Below are 22,390 nucleotides of genomic sequence, written 5' to 3' on the forward strand. Positions count from 1 at the left end.
CTAGTCCATTTGATGTCAGAATTCACTTCATTTGGTTGATGTGAAAGTGCTTTTTTGAACTATAGTGGGCACCTGTTCAACCTGTTACAAAAGCAATAAACAAATCCCACTCAATCGCAGAGTGCCTCGGGACACAGTGTGCCATGACGTGTAACAAAGATGCCATTGCTGGACAGTGTCTCCTGGCTTCCTGTTGGCCTGACGGGGTAGAGTCAGGAAGGATGGCACAAACTCAGTCAAAGTTACACATCCTCTCACCTGGCTTTGGCTTTTATATGGTTTACCTGTCCCATTAAATGTGCTCTCCTTCTTAAAGTGTTTTTCCTACATATCTAAGTAAACAGTGTTGTTTCTGAGAACAAGATGAACGTCAGATATAGTCAATGATAGAAGAGGCAGGAGGAATTACTGAGGTAAATTTGTGTTCTACGGATGTTCTTTGTGATTTTAATCCCGTCCGAAACAAACTCCTCAGTGTTTTTTTCTCATACAACCTAAAATGACCTGCGTCGGGCGTCTGCAGAGAAATCTAATCCCGTCTGGATGGAAACATCTGTAACTGTGGTATATCATTTTTCACAATGCTTCTCATTTATCTTGACCTCTTTTTTTCCAAATATCCTAAAGCTATATGTATCATTGTGCTGCCTGGTGCTTTATTATGGACCTTTTCTGGGTAAAATAACAATAGATGATTGTAATACCGCTGGCATGCCATCCGATTTAAAAAGAGAATAAAATCATTCAAGTTTGGTGACAGAAAGAACACTCTATAGCAGCAGTCACATACAATGCTCTTGATTCCCTCTCTAAATGATTTACATAAAATCATAATTTTATAAGTCTATGGGTTTTGTGACACCCATCTGAAATTTTTATTTTATTAACATTTACACTATCATTCAAAAGTTTGGGGTCAGATTTTTTATTTTATTTTTTTAAGAAATTAATACATTTATTCCGCAAGGATTCATTAAAGTCAAATATTAAAGAGGCTATATGCGTTTTTCTGAAATTTAAACTCGCGACTGACACCTGTGGCCAAAAAACAGAACTGCTCTTCCTTTCTGCTCGCTCTCGCAGCACGCGCTCGTACGTGCACACTTCACAAGTCATCTGCTGCAAGGAGGTCAACATTATGTTTACAGAGGTAAGAACAGTCAAATACATATATTGTTTGAGATAAGTGTTCTGAGTGATCTGAAACGTTTAACATGACGTTTAACATGAGCTTGACGTCACATCCGCAGACAGCGCAGGAAAAATCCGACCCGACAGAAAATAGGAAAAATAGGATACAGGCTTATAGGTGCACCCACTGTGAGCAGACAAGGTGTCAGTATGCTCATCAGGAGATGTTTGAGTCATAAATGGTAAAATAAAAAGGCTATTGTTACGTTTATTTTGGGGAAAAAGTTTCATATAGCCCCTTTAAGCAGGACAACTGTTTTCAACATTGATAATAATAATAATATGAATTTTTTCGTAAGCACTGAAAATTCAGCTTTGCCATCACAAGAATAAATTACATTTTGAAATATATTTTAAAAAGTACCAACCTTAAACTTTTGAACTGTAGTGTAGATTTATTGGATTTACATTATGCCCATCATTGATGTTGATGTCAGATCAAATTCATCTTTTGGAACATGAATTGTATGAATTGAATTTTGATTTCAATTTAGAAATTTCTATCTATCTTCTATATTAGGGCTGTCAATTTTCGGCATACAAATATTATAAAAATAGTTCATTATTAAAAATATATATATATATTATATTATAAAAATGTGACGCAATTCATCCAAACAAATGCCCACATTCAAACAAAAGAAACTCCTATCTAAGTAAAAACTACAAAGATTCCGTCTGAATCAGTACAGGTCTTTTGTTAATAATTGTACCTCACACGTTTGTTTATAAAACATTTTTATAAACAGCTTTGTTATTTGCATTCATTTCAACTACCGGTAGTCAGCAATCCCAGGTTTTTACTATTTTCCGACGTTTAAATTGAATTTTCCTCATGGAAACTCATCGCCTTGCACCGGGAACTGGAACCAGGCCTGGGGTCATGACTGTGTCCTTAACTGAAGGCTTTCTCGGGTGGACTGGGTGGTCTGTCAATCAGACTGGGAACCACAAATAAGGATTTGAGTGCATGGCGAGCTCCTCGCAGAACCTAACACTGTCCCAACACAAACAGCAGGAGGAATGTGAAGTTCCTCTGGTACATTGAGAGCACCCAGGCCCAGCAATATGCAGAAAGCAGATATGAAGTACCTCAAACTGCAGGCATTATGAGTAAATAATAGTTACATATATAAATATCTCATAAAAAATAATGAAAGAAATATTCCAATAAACATATTACGATGCTCTGTTTTTTCCAGTTCCCATGAAACTGCCAAAAACAATAATCCTTTTCCACAATCCACACCAGAGGCAAACAAACATAAATTATTTCAACAAATCCAAATCTCCAAAATGCTATTTTGTTTGTCTCCAAAACAATGTGGCTTGGAAAGTGCAAAAGAACTAAGAGTGACTATAGAGTCAAGACTGAAAGCATCACTGAAAGAGCTTTCATTTGATCATCAGACTGTAGTGTAACTGGCATCTAGGAGATGAAAATGGCTCTCTGGTGTATATATGTACAACTCGATATGCTTGATATGTAGGATACTGTACTCATCTGACATTTAACAGCTTACTGCCCCATGGGGCCAACAAACAACTCTCACACACGTGCATATGGGAGGACACTGTTGTCACGACAAAAAACAGCTGTCAGGTTTTGTCAACGCTGCCTGGCCACCAGCCTGGGATGAAGCTCTTGGCTAGAAAGCAGACACTCAAACTTCATTTAGCAGCTAACATTAGGCTTTCTTTGAGCACACAATGGAAAAGGCTAATCTCCTGAGTGACCCTTAAAGGGGGTCAAAAAAAACCCTTGTCTTTTGTATGTTTTAATATCAGGTAAAATTTAAAAAACCTCTCTGATCTTCCAGTATTGTATACGGTATACTATGTCATAGGGGTGGTTAATCTGTCTGATTTCCCGATTCGATTCGATTACGATTATTGAAGTCCCGATTCGATTACAGTCGATTTTCGATTATTAACGATTCTCGATTATTGATTTTCCATTTCACAACAGTAAATTCACTACAGTAAAAATCACAACAATAACAAATTATAACAAACTTCAACATATTCTGAATCTCTATTAACATAAAATACGGATGTCCACGCATCACATGTTACAGCTATCCTACCCGCTTTCTTCAGTGATTCCATGACTTCGGTATGTCATGCTTTGATGTCAATGTAATACTTCTTTTCAGAACAAAGAATGTTTCTTTTTGTTTATCAAAGTGTTTCTATATACTAGGGCTATCAATATACTGCACATAAATATTAAATTCATTTATTTCTTATTTTAATTTAAAATAAATAATGTAACTCAATTAAATCAATAGGTTTACCTGGAATCAAGAACACTTGGGCTGTCAAGACAGAGGTGCAATGGCACTGACAGAACACAAACACACACACACACACACACATCCTTTCCTCTTTGGAGATCTAGTACATGCGCAACGGCTAAAGTGTGAATTTTGCACAAATGTTTTGTGCTGCCTTTATACATTCACTGGGAGCAGTGATGTTGGCTAGATCTCTGACCAGATCCCAGAAAAGAGGCTGTGAAGGAGTTTCACAGTCTTGCTGGAAGAGGTCAAATCTTATCAAATGAGGAATTTGGTCGCTCCAACCTTCCACGTTTTCAGAAGACAAATACGAGTTAGTTTTGTTTGGCCTGTGGCGTATGAGATTATCAGCTTGAGGAATGCCTGGTGTTCTTCAGAACTGAGATCCGCAGTAAGAGAGCTGTTAGAATGTTAGTGTGGGAGTTCTAGCATGGACACTCTACTCGGAGGGCACAGAAATTAAACTTGAACTCCCAAAAATGCTATTTTAGACTATTACGTACAAATTGTGCATTTCAGTATCTGCTCCTCTCTATATATAATGTACACTACTGTTCAACAGTTTTGGGTTAGTATAATGTTACAAAAGATTTATTTCAAATGCTTTTATTTTGTACGTTCTATTAAATTGATCAAAGAATCCTGAAAAAAAGTATCATGGTTTCCACAAAAATATTAAGCAGCAAAACTGTTTTCAACATTGATTAAAAAAAAAAAATGTATCTTGAGCATCAAATCAGCATATTAGAATGATTTCTGAAGGATCATGTGACACTGCTGAAAATTCAGCTTTGCCATTACAGGGATGTATTACATTTTAAAATACAGTAGTCAACATTTGAAGTGGATCAAAACCTTTCATCAAAGTTATACTGTACATGAATCTTTAACAATACCCGTTCTTGTCTGGACAACTTTGATGAACTTTTTTGATCCACTTCTAATTTTGACTACAGTATATTCAAATAGAAAATTGTACATGAGAGAGAGAGACTTGTTATTTAACAATCAGCTAAAAATCTGGTCAACATTGCAGCTTATTGTGGCTCACTTTGATGGAAAAGGACAGTCTAATGGACATGTAAAATGATCAATCACAGTTCAGTTTGTTTTCATGCCAATTTAGTATTGGTTTATTTAAAAAAGGAAATACAACAATAATACACTGCCATAGGAAAAAATGGAAAACAATGCCAAATGTCAAAGTTGTACAGGCATCACTGAAGGAAATAATGAAAAATGTGAGCCTAATTGAATTTCTGTCCTTCCAAAAGTAATAAGCACCAATTATTTCACATATATAGCTCAGAAAATAAATCAGAATATGCAAGTTATGCTCAGTAACTTGTTCTGACTATAGAGCTCTGCACACTGACTCCTGGAAGTTACCTAGTAGTCAGTCAGACAGTCTGATTTGATATTAGATTTCCTTTGAAACACAATGTGTTTCATGTCTAATATTGCATACAGGAAAATTATTTTTTTTGAGTGCAAATGCTTCAAAAGGTAAGAGAACAAACAGTGAGTGAACTGTGGGCATGCCTTATGAGTGCTCCAACTGATGTAATCCAAAATCCTAAACCTGCAATCTGTGTGAGCATTTAAAGTCCCCATGAAATCAAAATTAAATTCTTTTGGCTTTCCATGAATATGTTAGCCTTAAGGTTATATATAAGTTAGTATGCTCCAAAACAATGACAAAATTCACATTTAGAAGATAAAAGCATTCAAAACTTAGTCTCTCACTTCCGCCAATATTAATCAATGATTTTGATGACATCACCCTGCACTTCAGCTTCTCATCAGATTTTCTGTCCAATCAAATGCTCTCTAGAACCTGAAGCGTCCCGCCCCCTACACTATTTACAGATGCTGAAGCTGGGGCTGAAATCAGTCACTTGTTCAAACTATTTTAAAAAATTGTATATGGTGAATGGCACATAATGCACAATGTGCATGTCTAAAACATTTCGCTTTAACAGTTTCATATAAAATCTAAAAGGGGAATCTATTAGACTTAGACTGGGAATCAAATCTGACTTCTGACCTGTAATGCTGCCTGAATCATAATTGAATCATACACTGTTGGTTCGTTGGTCAGAGGAGAACTGGCCACCGACTGAGCCTGGTTTCTCCCAAGGTTTTTTTTCTCCATTCTATACCTGATGGAGTTTTGGTTCCTTGCCACTGTCACCTTTTTCACTTTTTTCGCCTTTGTACACATCCACCTACCTGCACATGTAAATCAGATTCTTATAATTTCCTCTGAGAGAGAAGAAATCTAAATATTGACCATACACTGCAGACAAACAGAACTAGCTAATAACCAGTTCCTCCAGAGCCTTGAGATCAGTTTGACAAGGCAGACCTATATAGTTCTGCATTAAGAAACTTCAGCAGGGGTATATAGTTAAGTACTTTTCTATGTTGGCTTTTAGTCTCAAAACATGCTTCTCATTTCACACAGTAATGAAGTCTCTGGTCTATATAGCTTGAACATAGTTGCCATTGAAAAATGACAATCTACCCTCTCAAGACAGTTTAACAGGACTAGTAAGAGCTAATCTTCCAGCTCTCCAAGGCCGCTGTATAGACAAGTTTGAATGGTCAATTAAAGAAAAATATTTTGTGTAAACAGGAGGTTACCACAATCTCCTGCCAAATTGAAGTAGGAAGTTAAGGTCCAGAGGGGATTATGTCACACGGTTACTCCTCTGTCACTGATCTAGACCAAGTAAGGTGAAGGAACTTCTAAAGAACAAGCCTGAGAGTGGCGCAAACATCTCTGTGATATTTATGGTAAAAAGTCCTCTAATGCCAGGGACACACTTAACGACTAGCTGAAACATTCTAAGACTGAAATGAACACACTTACATTTCCAATGACGGCAGCAGATTTTAAACACCAACTGTGAACAACTTGAAAGCAACTGTCTTGTCTCTGACTCGGCACGTTTGGGCATGATCAGTCGTAAGTATCAAATTACATTCATAATCGGCCTTACAGTCGTTAAGTGTATCCCCGGCTTAAGGGGATACTTAATACATTACTTCTCTAATGAACTAGGCCTATTTGGTTTAACACACCACACTGTAAAAAGTGATCAGGTGACTTAACTTTAAACAAAGTGAGGAATCCAAATTTTTTCTTTTTTTGTTAACTGATCAACTTTTTACAGTCCACTGCCCTAAACCCTAGGCTAAATCTATTTATTTTATAAATGTATTTCTGGGCTTTTGACTTTAATTTACAAGATTGTGGAGAGATATATATCAACACATCTGATCATTCAGGAATACACAATCTATTCCAACTTCGACTGCCTCATATTATCCCACAGCAGACCAAATGGATCACACACGCGAATAAGACATAGCTCTAATGAGTCATCTCTCATGTGCCTGGTGACATATGGGAAAATTAGCATAGTTATGCATTTCATTAGCCACTAACACAAGTGCAAGTACACCACTATTGCATCATTTCAAAGGGGGTACATGCAAAATTGCCACAACAAAAGCAGAATCTTTCAAGTCCAATTAAAGAGGCTTTGTGCATGATGCTGAGACGGCTTTTTATTCTTCCAAGCTGGCTGCAGCAACAGAGATTTTGACCTTTGATTCAACAGAGTTACAAACTCCAGTCAGCTAATTTGCTGTGAGCACAATACTATTTGCTAAATATTAGTATTGTACTTTATCAGCAGGTTAAAAAAAAAGAAAAAAAGAAGCCCATTAACACTTAACTTATCAATGCACTAATGGTAAAATTAAATTACTCGCACAACATGTTGTACATTCATCAAGTGAAACAGAGAGTGATGGTCATTAGACCTTTGTTTCAATTTGTTTCTATTAAGGCTAAATCTACATAATCATGTTGTTTAATGATTGTTTACAGGCATCTGAGGAAATGCTAAAGCAGAGAGAAGACAGACCCCCTGTTTGAATATGCATACTTCTCTGCTATACAATATACCATACAAAAGTTTGTGGTCGCTAAGACTTTTTTTTTTAGTTTTTTTAGTCTCTTATGCTCACCAAGAATTAATTTGGTCAAAAATACAGTTAAATCAGTAATATTGTGAAATATATATTATTATTACTAGTACCCAACACTTTAAAATGGTAGTATAAAGAAAAAGCAGTGTCAAATTGGTAGTATGTCCGAATATGCATTCATAAAAAAACAGTAGCCAAACAATATCAGTTGAGCTAATTGGCAGATTTAAAATACCGTAAATATATAGGCTATACATTTAGGTAGGCTCTTTTCAATTGTAAATGCTATAGGAAGCAAGAAAGTTGCTCCTAATGTTACTAGACATTGCCACAGTTGTTGTTAGTATGTCATAGATCAAAGATCAAAGACCACACGGGTCAAAGGTCAATGACAGCATGATGGATGTAATATGTCTAAGAATGTAGTCACGCTACACAAATGCATTCCTAAAAATGTTCTTCATCAAGTTGAGAAGTTCAGCACATACCTACCCTGAATGTGTGCCAATTCCAACGCAGATAGAAATTACTTGCTAATGTGAGTAGGAGAAATAATTCAGAAAACCTTAAGGAATATATGCTGACTAATTGCTATAACTCAGAAGTTGTTGCAATCAATCCAATCAGACAGAGAGCTGTCAACCCAGATCCCAGTGCACACCTGTCTTCATACCAAAATGCTGCGTGATCAGGGGAACCACTTCATGCAGACAGACAAGATCAAAGACAAGGAATAGTGAGCGATGGAAGACCCCCAATGTCTTTCCCGGCAAGGCAATTACTCTTTAGCCCAGTTTGCTTGGGCACTGCTGGGCAGGGAAACCCCTCTGGGTTATGCCAAGCCACACAGACTACTTATGTTGCAAGGGTTTGCTATTAAGAGAAGACGGCTGCCTCCATCAGTCAGCCCCTTGTCAGCAAGGGCAACTAATATAAGACCACTTTCTGATGTTTTACTACACACCACCCGGTTAACATGATTCAATCAGCAGAATGAAATCACAAAGTCCTTGTGTTAACTATAGCGAATGAGGCTTTCTATTGATTCGTCATCCATATCATGAAAAACCATTACAACGACAAAGCAGTACTGTTGCTTTGAGAAACTGTTATTGGCTAATGGCCTCCCTGTTATTAAACTTAATGCCAACATTAATTTTAATGAAAGTTTCGAGCAGCGGTAGCTCGTATAGCCAGGTCCGAACAGAATCTGCAGCCTTTTTTTGCACTTTCTGCGCTGATTTTCAGGAAAAGTTCATTTTAACAGGCTCAGATTAGGCAAAATATTTAATGAATGAACAAACACATAAGTGATGGATCATATGTAGAAGACATTTATAATGTCAAGACATTTATAATGTTACAATTTCTATTTCAAATAAATTCTGTTCTTTTGAACTTTATATTCATCAAAGAATCCTGAAAAAAATGCTCAAATATTAAGCAACCGTTTGATAATAATAATAAGTAATGTTTCTTGAGTTATTTATTCTGCAGTGATGATACACAGAAGGACAGAAATGTCCAAATTCTTAGATCGATGTTCCACGCTGCTAGTTTTCTGTCGACACGACTGGCAACTCAACATGCTCAAGCAGTGCCATGTCTGAGGGCTGCAGCTCGTCCTCGAGGTCTGTCTTGTGTCAGGAGACCCTGACGTGATCAAACAGTGTCCTTTTCAAAGGCCTTTCCCCCTACCATTCATACTCCCACTGCAACACAAACATGACACCCTGTTTATTGCCTTCTCTTTGCACTTTTTTTGCATCTGTAATCGGTCTAAAATATTTTTTTCCATTTAGCGAGAGCCAACTCTATTTCCATATACCTTCCAATGTGAGCAACAGCAGCTTGCATTCCGATTACGACAATAATGGGAATGAAAGTGACTGGTCCATGTCTGTGGGTGGCCAGTGGGTCAATGGTCTTCTCCATCAAACATGTGCATTAATATTAAAATATAAACACAATAACAGCTCAAGAAGAACTTTTTGCTCTCTCTCTCTCAAAACAAAACATGTCCCTTAATTGCAAACACAGAAAACCGAAGTGATAACCTGCGAAGACCTGATTAAACAATCAAACGGTGCTAGAAAATTGGTACTTAATGTCAATATTGATTAAGTGAATTTATACAACATTGCTTGAAAAGACAAATGAAACCAAAAACTGACATCTCCTAATTTCCAGTCCGAATTCCGGTGTAAGGAAATTAAAGATTAAATCCAACCTGACATCTTAAGCCGAAGTAGAAAAATCTCTAATGGTAGTTGGCTGGCTCTTGTATAGATCACATTCTGACTGTCTAACCGGGTCAGTGGCAAACTAGAGCACCTTTCTGAGTGCACAGAGAACAAGAGGCTCTTTGTTGCTCTTTTTGTCACAGTTGAGTCCAGGAGATCATTACAGGTGGGAATTTTGAAATATTTTGTTACTATATAAAAGCCACTGCCCCAGTGTGTGGTACAAATCACCCTCAATAACTCAGCATTAAGTCAATCTAAACCATCTACTGTAAGTCGAATACCCAGTTTTCTAAACCACGAAATGGAACACAGTAAGGAAATGTGAATAAGGAACTCAATGAACTTCTACCTCAAACCAGATGAATTCTCAGCCATATAAAGTAGGCTTGAATCTAACTATAGCATGACGTTCCGACACAAATGATTATGGCAGTGTTCACCTACTGTGCAATTTCCTTTTTCATTCTTAAAGAAAGTATGTGATTTCTGAGGGGATAAAGGAAACTGAATGTGGCCTCAATGATGTAAGTGTTCATGATGGCAGCATAATGTGTTCTTTGTTTTGGTGAAACCGCATGTATTAATGCATTTACGGAAAGGACAGGTAGGATTGTTTAATGAAAGTAGAAAAATTCCCTCATTATATTATCTGAGTGTCAAATATGATTATCAGAGAGTTTTGTTGATGCTGATGCTGAGGTGTGGTGGAGGTGGAGCGGAGCGTTAACCTTGGTGAAATGTGCTCAGCTGCAGTTCTGTATTCTGCTCATCACAAAGAGATAAAAGAGCTTGCTTTGATGCGCTGTAAAAACATTTGCTGTAAAAACACTGATATGGCCATTGAAAGTCCTTCCCATTTAAAGAACCTATTAAACAGTCTTCATAAAAAACTAGTGCATAATAGTCTCACGTGTGGCATACAGTAGTACTATAATAAATGCTAGACTATATTGTATGTTCGGGTGCCTTGCCACAAAAGTCAGAATTCTAGCATTTGATAATCCAACACACAAACAACAAGGCAAGATTTTATCATTTTACTCAATCAATTCATAAAAGCAACTGAAACAAACTGAAAATCATATGAATCATTAAAAATGTTCTCAAAAATGAATAGCACATCTTAACTCCAAACACTTACAGTATTTGTCTAGAGATATAGGCTCTATTGGAAATAACGGTGAAAGCATCATACTGTATGAGCAACCTCTATCATTTTGTTTGTTATAATTTTTTTATTTTTAAATGATCTGTTTAGAGCTTGTTATATTCATTAAATGTCATATCATTTAAAAAATTTATTTAAGAGGGTATTTTTGAGAATTCTGCAGCATACAATTTTGACTTAGCCTATGTCTTACGGAACAGCAAGCGTGATGTATAATGACCTCTTCACTCAAATATAAGTTATAACATATTTCAACCGAGATCAAGTTCAAGCTCTAAATGAAGACTTCATAATTAATAATGAATTTAATCGAGCATGTGTTCATATGGGACATATGCTTCTACTGTACATCTGACCCTCAAGCATACTGGCACAAGAGCCAAAAGGACTATTACTTAATAATATGACATTTAGTAGATTATTCATTACAAAGGATTTGAGTACATGACGGAAACAGCAGAAGCAGCATATGGTTTGCTTAAGGGCACAGTGGTGATGGTGATGATTGTGTTGTGATTGATTGTTCATTGACTTCAAAAGTCCTACATGTCTTCTTTCACACGGTCTTTTAAAACCAATGGTCTCAAAGGATTTTCTTCATTAACTTTGTTCTCATGACATAACCTCTCACCGCATTCAACACTGTTTACAGCATTTCTTTTTTATGCGCACGCACACAATCGGAGTTTGATTTAAACACTCAAAAGCTATATGCAATATCCATAATGTATGCAAATCGTTGGCTACAAAACAAATTCTTAAGAAATATGTTCTAAAACTACTGATTACGAATTACTGATCTAAGGAGCAACTCATGTAAAAGCTACTTCATTCCTCTCTTGATTTTTTTTATGAAGCATGCAGCCCAGTCCAAGTGTGCTGATTCTGTGATGTTTCTGACTAGTGTGGGACAATGCGTCGTTGCAGATGTAACAACTTAACCTCTATGACCTCAGCTGTCCTCTCAGCACAAATAAAACAACAACATCCTGTCTTGAAGCACAGCGCAGCGCTCCAGTCTCACCATCCGACAGCTCAGCTTCCTCCTTAAAAACGCTCCTAACAACATGCCAACAGACGCAACAATCTGAGCAAAAAAAGTATGTTACAGTGCCTGCATTTCACTTTAAATTGGGGTCATATAGAGAGCATCTCTTTCAGGGAGCTTACAGAAAATCTCTGAAAAGCCATAATCATAAATTTCCCAGTAACATTAATAGCAAATACACACCATAACGCAAACCTCACTGGTGCGTTAAAATGACAAACAACCTAGTCAATCAAAGGCCACACTGAACCTAATAGAGACATTTTAAAAACCCTGAATTACTCTAGTCTAATAGAACAAATCATTAGGTAATGCTAAACTGTTCTATTTGAAAAGAGACTGGGAAATTAACTTATTAGAATAAAGCAGATTACAATTCTCTGCATCCCTGCATTTCTTTCATGAAACTTTCAGACATACAAATGCTAAGCATTTCAAACACAATTAGGATTCACTCTCTGAAAGAAAATGAGACATTTAAAATAAAAATGTATACATGTCATATGCAGTAGGCTATATAAAACAACTTAACAGGTGAACTTCAGTTGTGAACATTCATGTTATCAACATAAAGAGTGAGATTTTTTGACTTACACAAAGGCATGGTAAATGAATGCCCAGGCTCGCGGTCGCTCCAGGACATTGTAGAGGTAGTTCTGGAGCTTCCTGTAGCGCGCGTTTCTCCGGCCGCTTTGCGCGCTGTAGATGAGCGGTTTCCCCAGCAGGCTCAGCCGGGCGCCCTGCTTTCTCCTCTGGTTCTCCGAGCCTACTGCACCTGTTGTGCCCGGCGTCGACAGCAAACTGTCGACTGTCCTGGTCGCGTTGTTCATCGTCCCACGACCGGCTTCAACATCTTTCATGCCATAGGGCTGCGAGGTTTTCATCCAGAGACCAGTACCGCCCTCATCGCCACTGTGGTTGCGGGGCATCGCATCATCAGCGCAGGATGGAAACGCGCGTCTGGCACCAGCGGTGCGCGCATATAAAGAGTCTGTAGACGAGCGTTACAGTCTCCTGTGTAAAAACATAAGAATATTTTATTGTTCTTCTCTCTAAGATTATATATAACAGGATCGCCTACTGGCAAGTGCAGGCATCCAGCTCATTTGCAAATAAGCAATGAAAGATTTGGTAAAGTTATGAACCTTCAGATGACTCAAACAATCTGCGCTCGCCGCCGTGAGACTGGAGTTTTGAAGGAGCGTCACCATCTCAGTGGAGGAGATGTGGCGAGGGGAGGGCATCACTCGACATTAAACGCAACACTCACTCGCGCTCTCTCTCTCTCTCTCTCTCTGTGTAAACCATATACTCGGTGACGGTCTATTCTAGTTCAAATGTGCTGACAAGATCTAAATGTAGCACTTAGACACTCCAATATAGACAAATGATCAGCTCTATGAAGCTTTCGCTTCAGTGTGCGAATTGTGGTCGTCTTTTTAAGAGAATTTCTATAAATTATTTTTTTTAACTGCAAACTAATATATGCTACTAAGATACAAAAGTTTTCATAATATACTTTAACTACAGTAAAAGTGCAAAAAGGTGATAAATAATGACTAGTTATGTTTACCGTCCGATAAGAGCTTATGCCGAATACTGTTGCTATGGTTACATCCTGGCGGGAAAGTGACTTTCACAGCCAGTGATTCAACATCGTAAATCCTGCAAAGTTATATACATTTTCATTTTTTTAATGTATGTATGTATATATTTATAACACTGTACTTTGTATTATATTAGCCTACCTTTGCGTCAGAGAACAAACTGGTTAATCCCGCTGTGAGTTTGTTTAATAGGCTACAGCGGCTGTGGGAGTGGCGGTAAAAGTGACGTGTTTTCTCTCTACTGGCTGGATTTATCAATCTCTTTTTTCCCCCTTTTTGAAAGTTGTGAAAAAACTATTGTGGAGTTTTGTTATTTTGAGCAAATGGGAACATAAAATACATTTAATGTAGCCTCTCATTCAACCAATTTTTTTAAATAAATAGTTTGTTCATATCATAGGCTGCTTGCGATAGGCAGACCATCGAATTACCTTTTGACCACAGTCTATGGTGCTAACTTGCTAGCCTAACATTTGTGGTTACTGAAATGTTTTTGTTTTTAACTGTCAAAACATAGGCTAATGTTGTAGGCTATGTTTTTTATTTATTTTATATTTATTTATGTAGGCTATTATAAAAAGTAAAATACACGCCCCTACCTTTTGTTAGGGTGGGGCTCCGGGTCAAACAACCGTGTAAATCGCAGCCTGGCTCGCTTCTGATTTGTATTCCTCCGAAAAAGTTTATGTAGGCCATCCGGAATAAAAACAAAAAATTAAATTGTCTGCGAAATGTAGTCATTTCATAATTCATAATAATAATGCGCGATTAAGATTAAAAAGATGCTTCTCCAAGTGCTCTGGCATCGCCATTCGCTCCCTCTGCAAATGCCCATTTATGTCGAGCTGAGAGAGAACTGTGCGTTCATTCTCTGCCAAACGGATCAGAGGAAACAACACATTTATGCTTACAATTTCTGTCTCTGAAGACTCTGGCCGTTTCTCAATACCAAGTACGCAAACTTCGGACTTGCGTCCTTGGTAGTTCAGACTTGCCAAGTTCGACTTAGGAGAACGAACTCCCGAGGACGAGAGAACGCAAGTCCGGTTATTCTGCAAATGGGACAGCGGCGTTCTTGATCGCGTCACTCAGCACGCTCTGGCTACTTCGGTTATCTCTTTATGTATATTTTAGGCAACAATAAAACGAAATATGGTATAAAACAACACTCTGCCTCTTTTCATTAAAAAAAAATCTTAAACACATTAAATGGCCACACAAATGTGGTTCAGGCAACGTGTACATTGATTATCTTCACTGCATAACAACACGAAATAAAACGCAACCCTGCTTCTTTTTGCTTTCATTTTAAAAATATTAAACATTATTGAACATTAAAACTGACATTTAAAAAACAGACGGGGTTGTGTCATTTTATTTTATTATACATGTACAGTGAAGAGAATGCTATAATATATATAATATTTTTTATATTTATTTTATTTTAAAATATATAGCCTAAAATAAAATTACACAACCCTGACTCTTTTTGTTAAATGTCCGTTTTAATGATCTGATATCCAGTATAAAAGTATAAGTAAATAAAAATAAATAAAGCAAACAATTCAGTCAAACATAAGTCAGCTTAAAATAGCCTAAATATATAAAATTATGAAACTTCACTTTGCCCTCAGCCAAAACGATTTGCCATGGAACAAATTATAGATTAATGAGACCAAAGATCGCCCGTTAGATATACACAAGAGAAGACGAATTATATCTCATGTTTAACCTCTAGACTAGAGACACCAGAGCCAGCGGCAAACATCAGAAGCTCTAGCCGAGGAAAAGCTGGTCCAGTCGGGGTTAATGAGCGCTGAGCGCCCGGTGATCGCCTGGATCTCACAACTCCGAAAACGTCAGATACATTTTTTAAATAGGCGCTATCTTTATAAATAAACCTCAGATTTGAGCTTTAAACAACTACATTCTCGACTGAAACAATCTTAGAATTACATTTCGTGACACGATAACAGTAGTAGTTTGATATTACGCGGGTTTTCTCCTCTGCCATTGACGCTTGCTGGTGGGACGAGATGCATTCTGGGATACCTGTCTGTCTCAAGTCTGCACAAGTCACCTCTACGGCCCTGTCCCAAATGACGCACTTCATGTGGACTTTCGGTCTCGTGGACTTAAATTGCGCGTGCTCGCTGAGTCTACGAGTCCGTAGGCCGTCCCATTCATCATTTTAACGCTCTGAAGTGTGCTCAGCAGCGCCCCCTTTGTACCCTTGAAGCGGTCTTCAGCGAAGCCCGCATAGATGCAGGCTTCACGCACTTTAACTACCCAGGAATCCTTGCGAATTTGCGAAAGGCCAATCAGACAACGAATGGGAGGAGCTTTCGCTCACGTTAACATGAGAAGAACATATTTAAGTGTAAATATCATTATGGTTTTTATGACCTATGTGTACATTTTACCAGTTATTACCTACAGTTTATACAAACATATTGTCATCAACCAGTGGTTGATGTCTCAAACATAAATATATATTTATATTTAATATAAACATAAATAGTGCACTGAATAATAGGCTACGATTGCATTATGATTCATTAAATAAATATAACCGAATATCAGGGCTTTACTGAATATGTAAATGTAGAAATATAATATTTAAACAACAACCGGACCGTCTTCCTATTTCCGGCGTGGCGATCGAGTCTGTCCCAAAAATACCTCTCAATGCGCCCTCATGGACTCGCGCCAAGGGCCCTATAGGTCTGCACTACATGACGTCACCAAAGTGTGGACTCTGAGGAAGTCCACAAGTCCGGAGTGTGCCAATTGGGACAGGGCCTACATGCATCCTCGGTAAAAGGGGCGGATCAAGAACACATCCGGGGATTTGAACTGGACTTGGCTAGATGTGAACTTTTGAATTGGGACAGTACTTGGGCAGCGACTGATGACGTTTCACAAGTCCACAAGAACACAAGTACAGACAAGAACGCATATTGAGAAACGGCCTCTGACAATGTCCTAGAAAATATAGGCAACTGAGACAATCTGAGAGATCTCTGTCCTTATAACACGCCGCCGCCCGCAAAATCTTGACTTGAATCGACTTAACGTTAGAAAAGTGCATGAATTATAGGCTACAATAGTTTTCTCACTGTGGTGGCAGAACAGATTCTCCTCAATAGGACACTTTATATAAACGCCAAAAAAACAAGACTTAAGCTCATAACTGAGTCTTTCTGGGTTCCTGATCGGGGCTAATCACGGAGACCGCAGATATAACGGAGCCGCTGCCAGACAGACCACGTGATCCGAAAATAAATCAAATGCACGTAAAACGTCGATAAGCGGAACAGTTGAATTAGCAAGCAAACGGTTCGCATTTCAATGATGTGAACGATATTTGATTGCATTCTACAAACGTTTTACCTATTACTATTTAACTTTTTTATTTTAGCCTATATTCAGGTATTCCTAATGTTAGTGTATTTTACCCTCATATGTTCAACAGAGGGAAGCAGGGGGAGCTGATGCACACTGAGTGCTCTTCCACCTGTGTCTCTCGATCACAAGTTTTATTCTTTTAATGTTATCAATTGTATGCCTATGAAGTTGCATTGTTAGACTTTTCTCATTATGCATAATACAAATACTTTGCCACAATAATATAAACCAATAGCCTAAATCATATCAAATAGACAGCACTAAGGCAGAAAGTATTAATTAAAGCATAATCTGTCACAGTGTCTCTTGGTGACCAAAATGTTGAATAATATACAAGAAAAACACAAAAACATTAGATTGAGATAAAGGGATTGGCAATTGACCAGCTGTGTGTGTGTGTGTGTGTGTGTGTGTGTGTGTGTGTGTGTGTGTGTGTGTGTGTGTGTGTGTGTGTGTGTGTGTGTGTGTGTGTGTGTGTGTGTGTGTGTGTGTGTGAGACAAGAAAGTGAGATGTCAAATGCAGCTGTTCAGCTCAACTGACTGCCGTCTGTCGATGTAATTCAGGGAAATCTTCCAGGATAACATTATCATTGGAACCTTACATTGCAGAATCATCATCGAAAGCTGTCACTGGTTCCATGTAAGCACGTCTCTTACTACATGGTAACAACATCTAAAGAAATAATTGATAATAAATCAGCATATGATTACAAAATTATTCTGTGGGCCATATCAGGCTTGGGACACATGTATCTGTTTTTCTTGAGTCTATGGGTTTAAAACAAATGTGTTTACATGCATAATAGTTAGGCATGCTTTTTCTTCTTTTAAGTAGGCTTAACTGTCACACATCTGATTTTTTGTGCACAGTGTGCTAATAGAGTGGATTAAAAAAAATGACTCACAATAAGAATAGATTTATATAATGCATAATTATGCCATATGGGCTTCTCTTACAGCTGTGCAAAAGATGTTCAAGCTTTCATTAACAAAACTGCCAAGGGAGTAGCAGAAAGGCAAATAAATAAGCCAAATTAACAAGAACACCTTGTGTTTACAATACAAATATTATATATTTTTTTAGTGTATTTAGCAATCCTGGCAGTGCAGACCTGATTTTTTAGTAAGTCAATGTAATTTAGAATTGCAAGTTATTATTTTAAAAAAGCAATTTATTTTAATGTATTTTATGCAAAGCAAAAATTTATTGCTGTACTACAATGGTAAAAACATCTGTAAATGAACTTTAAGCATCAATTGTTACAGGGCTTTTTTTTTATCTTAATGTAATCATTGTGCTGAAGGGTGGGTTTTATGTTGCTTTTTTTGACATTCACACATTACTATGATGACCATAAAAATGTATTTGTATTTTACTAATGACATAACTCCAGGAATGTATCCAGGAAGGATTAATGCACAGCTAACAACAACACACTCTAGTGGTGTGAATCTGTAAATACAGCTAAATAAAACTTGAATATTAGGCCTACTCTTTAAAAAAAAAAAAGGCCCCTATTTTTAGACTAAAAAATGTAATAAGAAAAAAAAAATATTCATATCATGTAACAGGCCTATAATCATCACAATCAAATCAGTTTCACTGATTTAGAGGTTAGAGTGCACTGCCTGTGGTTTGGCCATAATTGTAAGCACTGTGAATTAACAGATAATTTACTAAAGGCCCTAAATATTAAGGCCTCCTTCATCCATTGGCCTAAAACACATTTCTGCAGAATGTACTTGACCCGACCGACCATGAAAGTACATGGCACGGTGATGAGAAACAGCGAGAACCCAGACAAGCTCTCCAATAACCCCTGTCATAAAAAAGCTATGAGTATTATATGGCCATCGGGATCAAGGCAAAGTGAAATGAGTAACGAGTCTTAAAATATTAGCAATAGATTCATTTGAAGAATGGAGCGCAAGATATGCTTTTTACATATTTGAAAGAGTGGCAATAAATCAACCCCTGTTTAAAAAATGTTTGAAATCTTTCACGGCACTGGTTTCATTTCCCAGGCAGACAATAACAGACACTTTCCATTAAACAGCTGACTGGCAATGCAACAGCACTGAGTTTATGAATGTAGGCTACCGTAGGAGAGAACGCGATCCATTGCAGATTATTTGATTTCAGTAGATTAGGCCTACTATTTTGTATTAGTCATTTTTCAGCTATTCTCCAAATCCTTCAACTCACAAACTTCAATTCGAGACGGGTAACGTCATCACAAAGATAATTTACAGTTTCGTCATTGAGTCAGGCGAAGTTTGCGTGTTTATTTGGGTGCAACTCACAAAGACCATTCAATAGAAGAAAAAAAGCGATTTCTTACCATTTTGCAATAGGCCTGCACTCCTTTCATATCACCACATTTAATTCAGACTGGAAACCCACACAAAATCCTTTGCTATATAGATTCTCGTGGTGCAGGAAAAAAGTCTCCTCAGAGCTTTATTTGCCCTCTTTTGGACAGGTGGAGATAGGCTATTCGCGGGGCGAATTGAAAAGTAGCCTAACGTTCGGGACAAGATAGGCCTACTAACTCCACCTATTTCTGCGGTATACATTTTATTATACAAAATTATGTATGTACACTACATTACAACACTCAGATGACTTAGCCTGAATACGTTTTACAACAGAGAACACGCCACAGAAAGATGTAGGCCTATCCCACAATGCAACGTGCTGCTGAACCTGTAAGCAAGGAAATTATAGTTGAGTTGACTAAAACTAAATCTAATACAGAAAAATCGTTCTGAATAAATGTAAACATTTATTTATATAAAAAATTAAAAAAACTTTGACTTATTTCAGCTAGTTAGTTGCCAAGGCATCATTTCATTTTTATTTAGTTTAACTTGATGTAGGCTACTAAAATAAAATGGAAATAAATAATAATAACAACTAGGATATAGACAGTAAAACAATAAAAATGACCTAAAAACACAATATAATTCTTATTTTTAATTAAAATATTAGAATAAAACTAGTGTTTCAGTAACATTAACAAAAATAACACTGAAATCAATTACAGCTGTATTTTCCCTCATTTTGACCTATTATTATAAAATTGCAATATTATTTACACAAACTATAAATTTTATGTAGCATACGGTTTGAAATGTTGCATAATGGTACTGTTTCACTTATACAGACAGCATAGGCCTACAGTGTATAATGATCAGTATTCATGAAGTAGTAAGCTAGTTTTCCATTATGAACATAGACATTGTTTTTCTTGATGCAAATACATCCAATTTATTGCTAAACATGCAGATATTTCAGTCATTTTATAGTAGCAAGATACAGCAAAGTACAAATATGTTGCAGATATTTTCTGTATGATTAAACAAAATTTGCAGCTGACAGCATAAATGTTTCCATGTAGCATCTGAAACTCCACAGCAACTTCCTGCACTTTCTTCACAGTTAGCTTTCAATCTCTCTATATCAAATCTCTATATAATCTTGTAATTTACTGTCTTGTTATTTCTTCCTGTTGAAGGCATTGTTTGACCTGGTGGGTGGTACGGCTTGTGTTGTCCACTTACCAGTATCTGCATCAGGTAGGCCGTCTGCAGTACATGGTGGACAAAAATTTGTTCTCGAAAAACACACCTGGGTTCCAGCTGCTGACATTCTTGACCCTTTTCCTTCGCCCAAAAAAACATCAGGGGCATCAGGGCCCTGCTCCGAGGGTTCTGCTTGATAATCAATGTGCATTCCTTTGTTAGTGTTTGTTTGTACTTACCATTGGTCCAAAGTAGATCAGTGCTATTATTGTCAAGTAAAGCTAAAACTATAATAAATTGAAATACTAAAATGACTAAAATTTAAATAAAAATTCATTAAAGTATAGAAATAACTCAAAATGACAAACGCACATCAAAATTGAAAAAAAAAAATAACTAAATTCATACGAAAACTGAAAATCTAAAAATAAAAGATAATTCAAAATATTAATATAATAGTACACTCACCGGCCACTTTATTAGGTACACCTGTTTAACTGCACGTCAACGCAAATATATAATCAGCCAATCACATGGCAGCAACTCAATGCATTTAGGAATAGACATGGTCAAGACGACTCTGCTGAAGTTCAAACTGAGCATCAGAATGAGGAAGAAAGGTGATTTAAGTGACTTTGAACATGGCATGGTTATTGGTGCCAGAAGAGCTGATCCGAGTATTTCAGAAACTGCTGATCTACTGGGATTTTCACACACAACCACAGGTTAAAAAGAATGGTCCGAGAAAGAGAAAATACCCAGTGAGTGGCAGTTCTGTGGGTGAAAATGCCTTGTTGATGCCAGAGGTCAGAGGAGAATGGTTCAAGCTGATAAAGAGGCAACAGTAACTCAAATAACCGAGGTCTGCAGAAGAGCATCTGAAGAGGTTCAGATGGGCTAAAGCAGCAGAAGTCCACACCGGGTGCCACTCCTGTCAGATAAGAATATGTAACTGAGGCTACAATTCACATGAGCTCACTAAAATTGAACAAAAGAAGATAGGAAAAACATTGCCTGGTCTGATTAGTCTCAATTTCTGCTGTGACATTCAAATGGTCAGAATTTGGCGTAAACAACATGAAAGCATGGATCCTGCCTTGTATGAACGGGTCAGGCTGATGGTGGTGGTGCAATGATGGGGTTTATTTTCCTGGCACACATTGTTCCAGTTTCAATCGAGCATAATTTAAATGCCACAGGCAACCTGAGTATTGTTGCTGACCATGTGTCCATCCCTTTATGACCACTTCTGATGGCTCCTTCGAGCATGCACAAGTTACAAAGGTCAAATCATCTCAAACTGATTTCTAGAACATGACTATCAGTTTACTACAGACAGCACCTTTGGGATGTGGTGGTCTCTGAGGAATGTTCCCAGCACCTTTTTGAATCTATGCTATGAAGAATAGTTCTGAAGGCAACGGGGGTTCCAACCCATGTACAGTAATAGCAAGGTGTACCTAATAAAGTGGCCGCTGAGTATAATACTAAAATAACACTGGTGTAGATAACCAAAGATATTATATGTTTTTTTTTTTTTTTTTCAGTCAATATTTATACATACAATTCCCCTTATACCTTTAGTTCTGCTGGTGTACCTATTTCTAAATTCTTCTTTTTATTATTTTATTTTGATGTTTTAAAACCTTTAATGTTTACACTTTCGTCTTTATTTCTCTTTGTATTGTATAGCACTTTATATAACCTTTATGTAAAATGTGCTACATAAACCTTTTTAGATTTTAGCCTGTTTTTGATTTCAGTTTAAAGTTGAGATTCAGTTTATGGAAGGAAAAAAACAGCAATATTTTGTTACAATCCAACTAACAATGCAATGACGTCATGATTTCCAGACATGCCGCTGCTCGATTTGATTTTTCAGAGGTGAAGCATGT

At 37.2% G+C, this 22,390-nt stretch overlaps 1 protein-coding gene across 13 annotated transcripts in view; it reads right to left on the reverse strand.

Annotated features, from left to right (window-relative positions):
- The window catches only part of kcnq5a (potassium voltage-gated channel, KQT-like subfamily, member 5a), a 129,325-nt gene extending 109,723 nt beyond the window's left edge, over nucleotides 1-19,602 (reverse strand). For 10 of the 13 annotated variants that reach the window (XM_079636040.1, XM_079636047.1, XM_079636039.1 and 7 more), the window contains exons 1-2: nucleotides 13,101-13,226; nucleotides 12,550-12,969 (exon numbers count right to left, since the gene is read on the reverse strand). In XM_079636040.1, the coding sequence (XP_079492166.1) occupies nucleotides 12,550-12,884 (335 nt within the window). In that variant the 5' untranslated portion in view covers nucleotides 12,885-12,969; nucleotides 13,101-13,226. Of the gene's footprint in view, nucleotides 1-12,549; nucleotides 12,970-13,100; nucleotides 13,227-13,703; nucleotides 13,727-14,161; nucleotides 14,246-19,312 lie in introns of those variants that run through there. The other 3 variants (XM_079636041.1, XM_079636043.1, XM_079636042.1) reach the window with 3 other exon arrangements.
- Nucleotides 19,603-22,390: the final 2,788 nt, after the last annotated feature.

Source organism: Phoxinus phoxinus, assembly GCF_949152265.1.
Source record: "Phoxinus phoxinus genome assembly, chromosome: 14".
In the NCBI taxonomy this organism is placed as follows: Eukaryota; Metazoa; Chordata; class Actinopteri; order Cypriniformes; family Leuciscidae; genus Phoxinus; species Phoxinus phoxinus.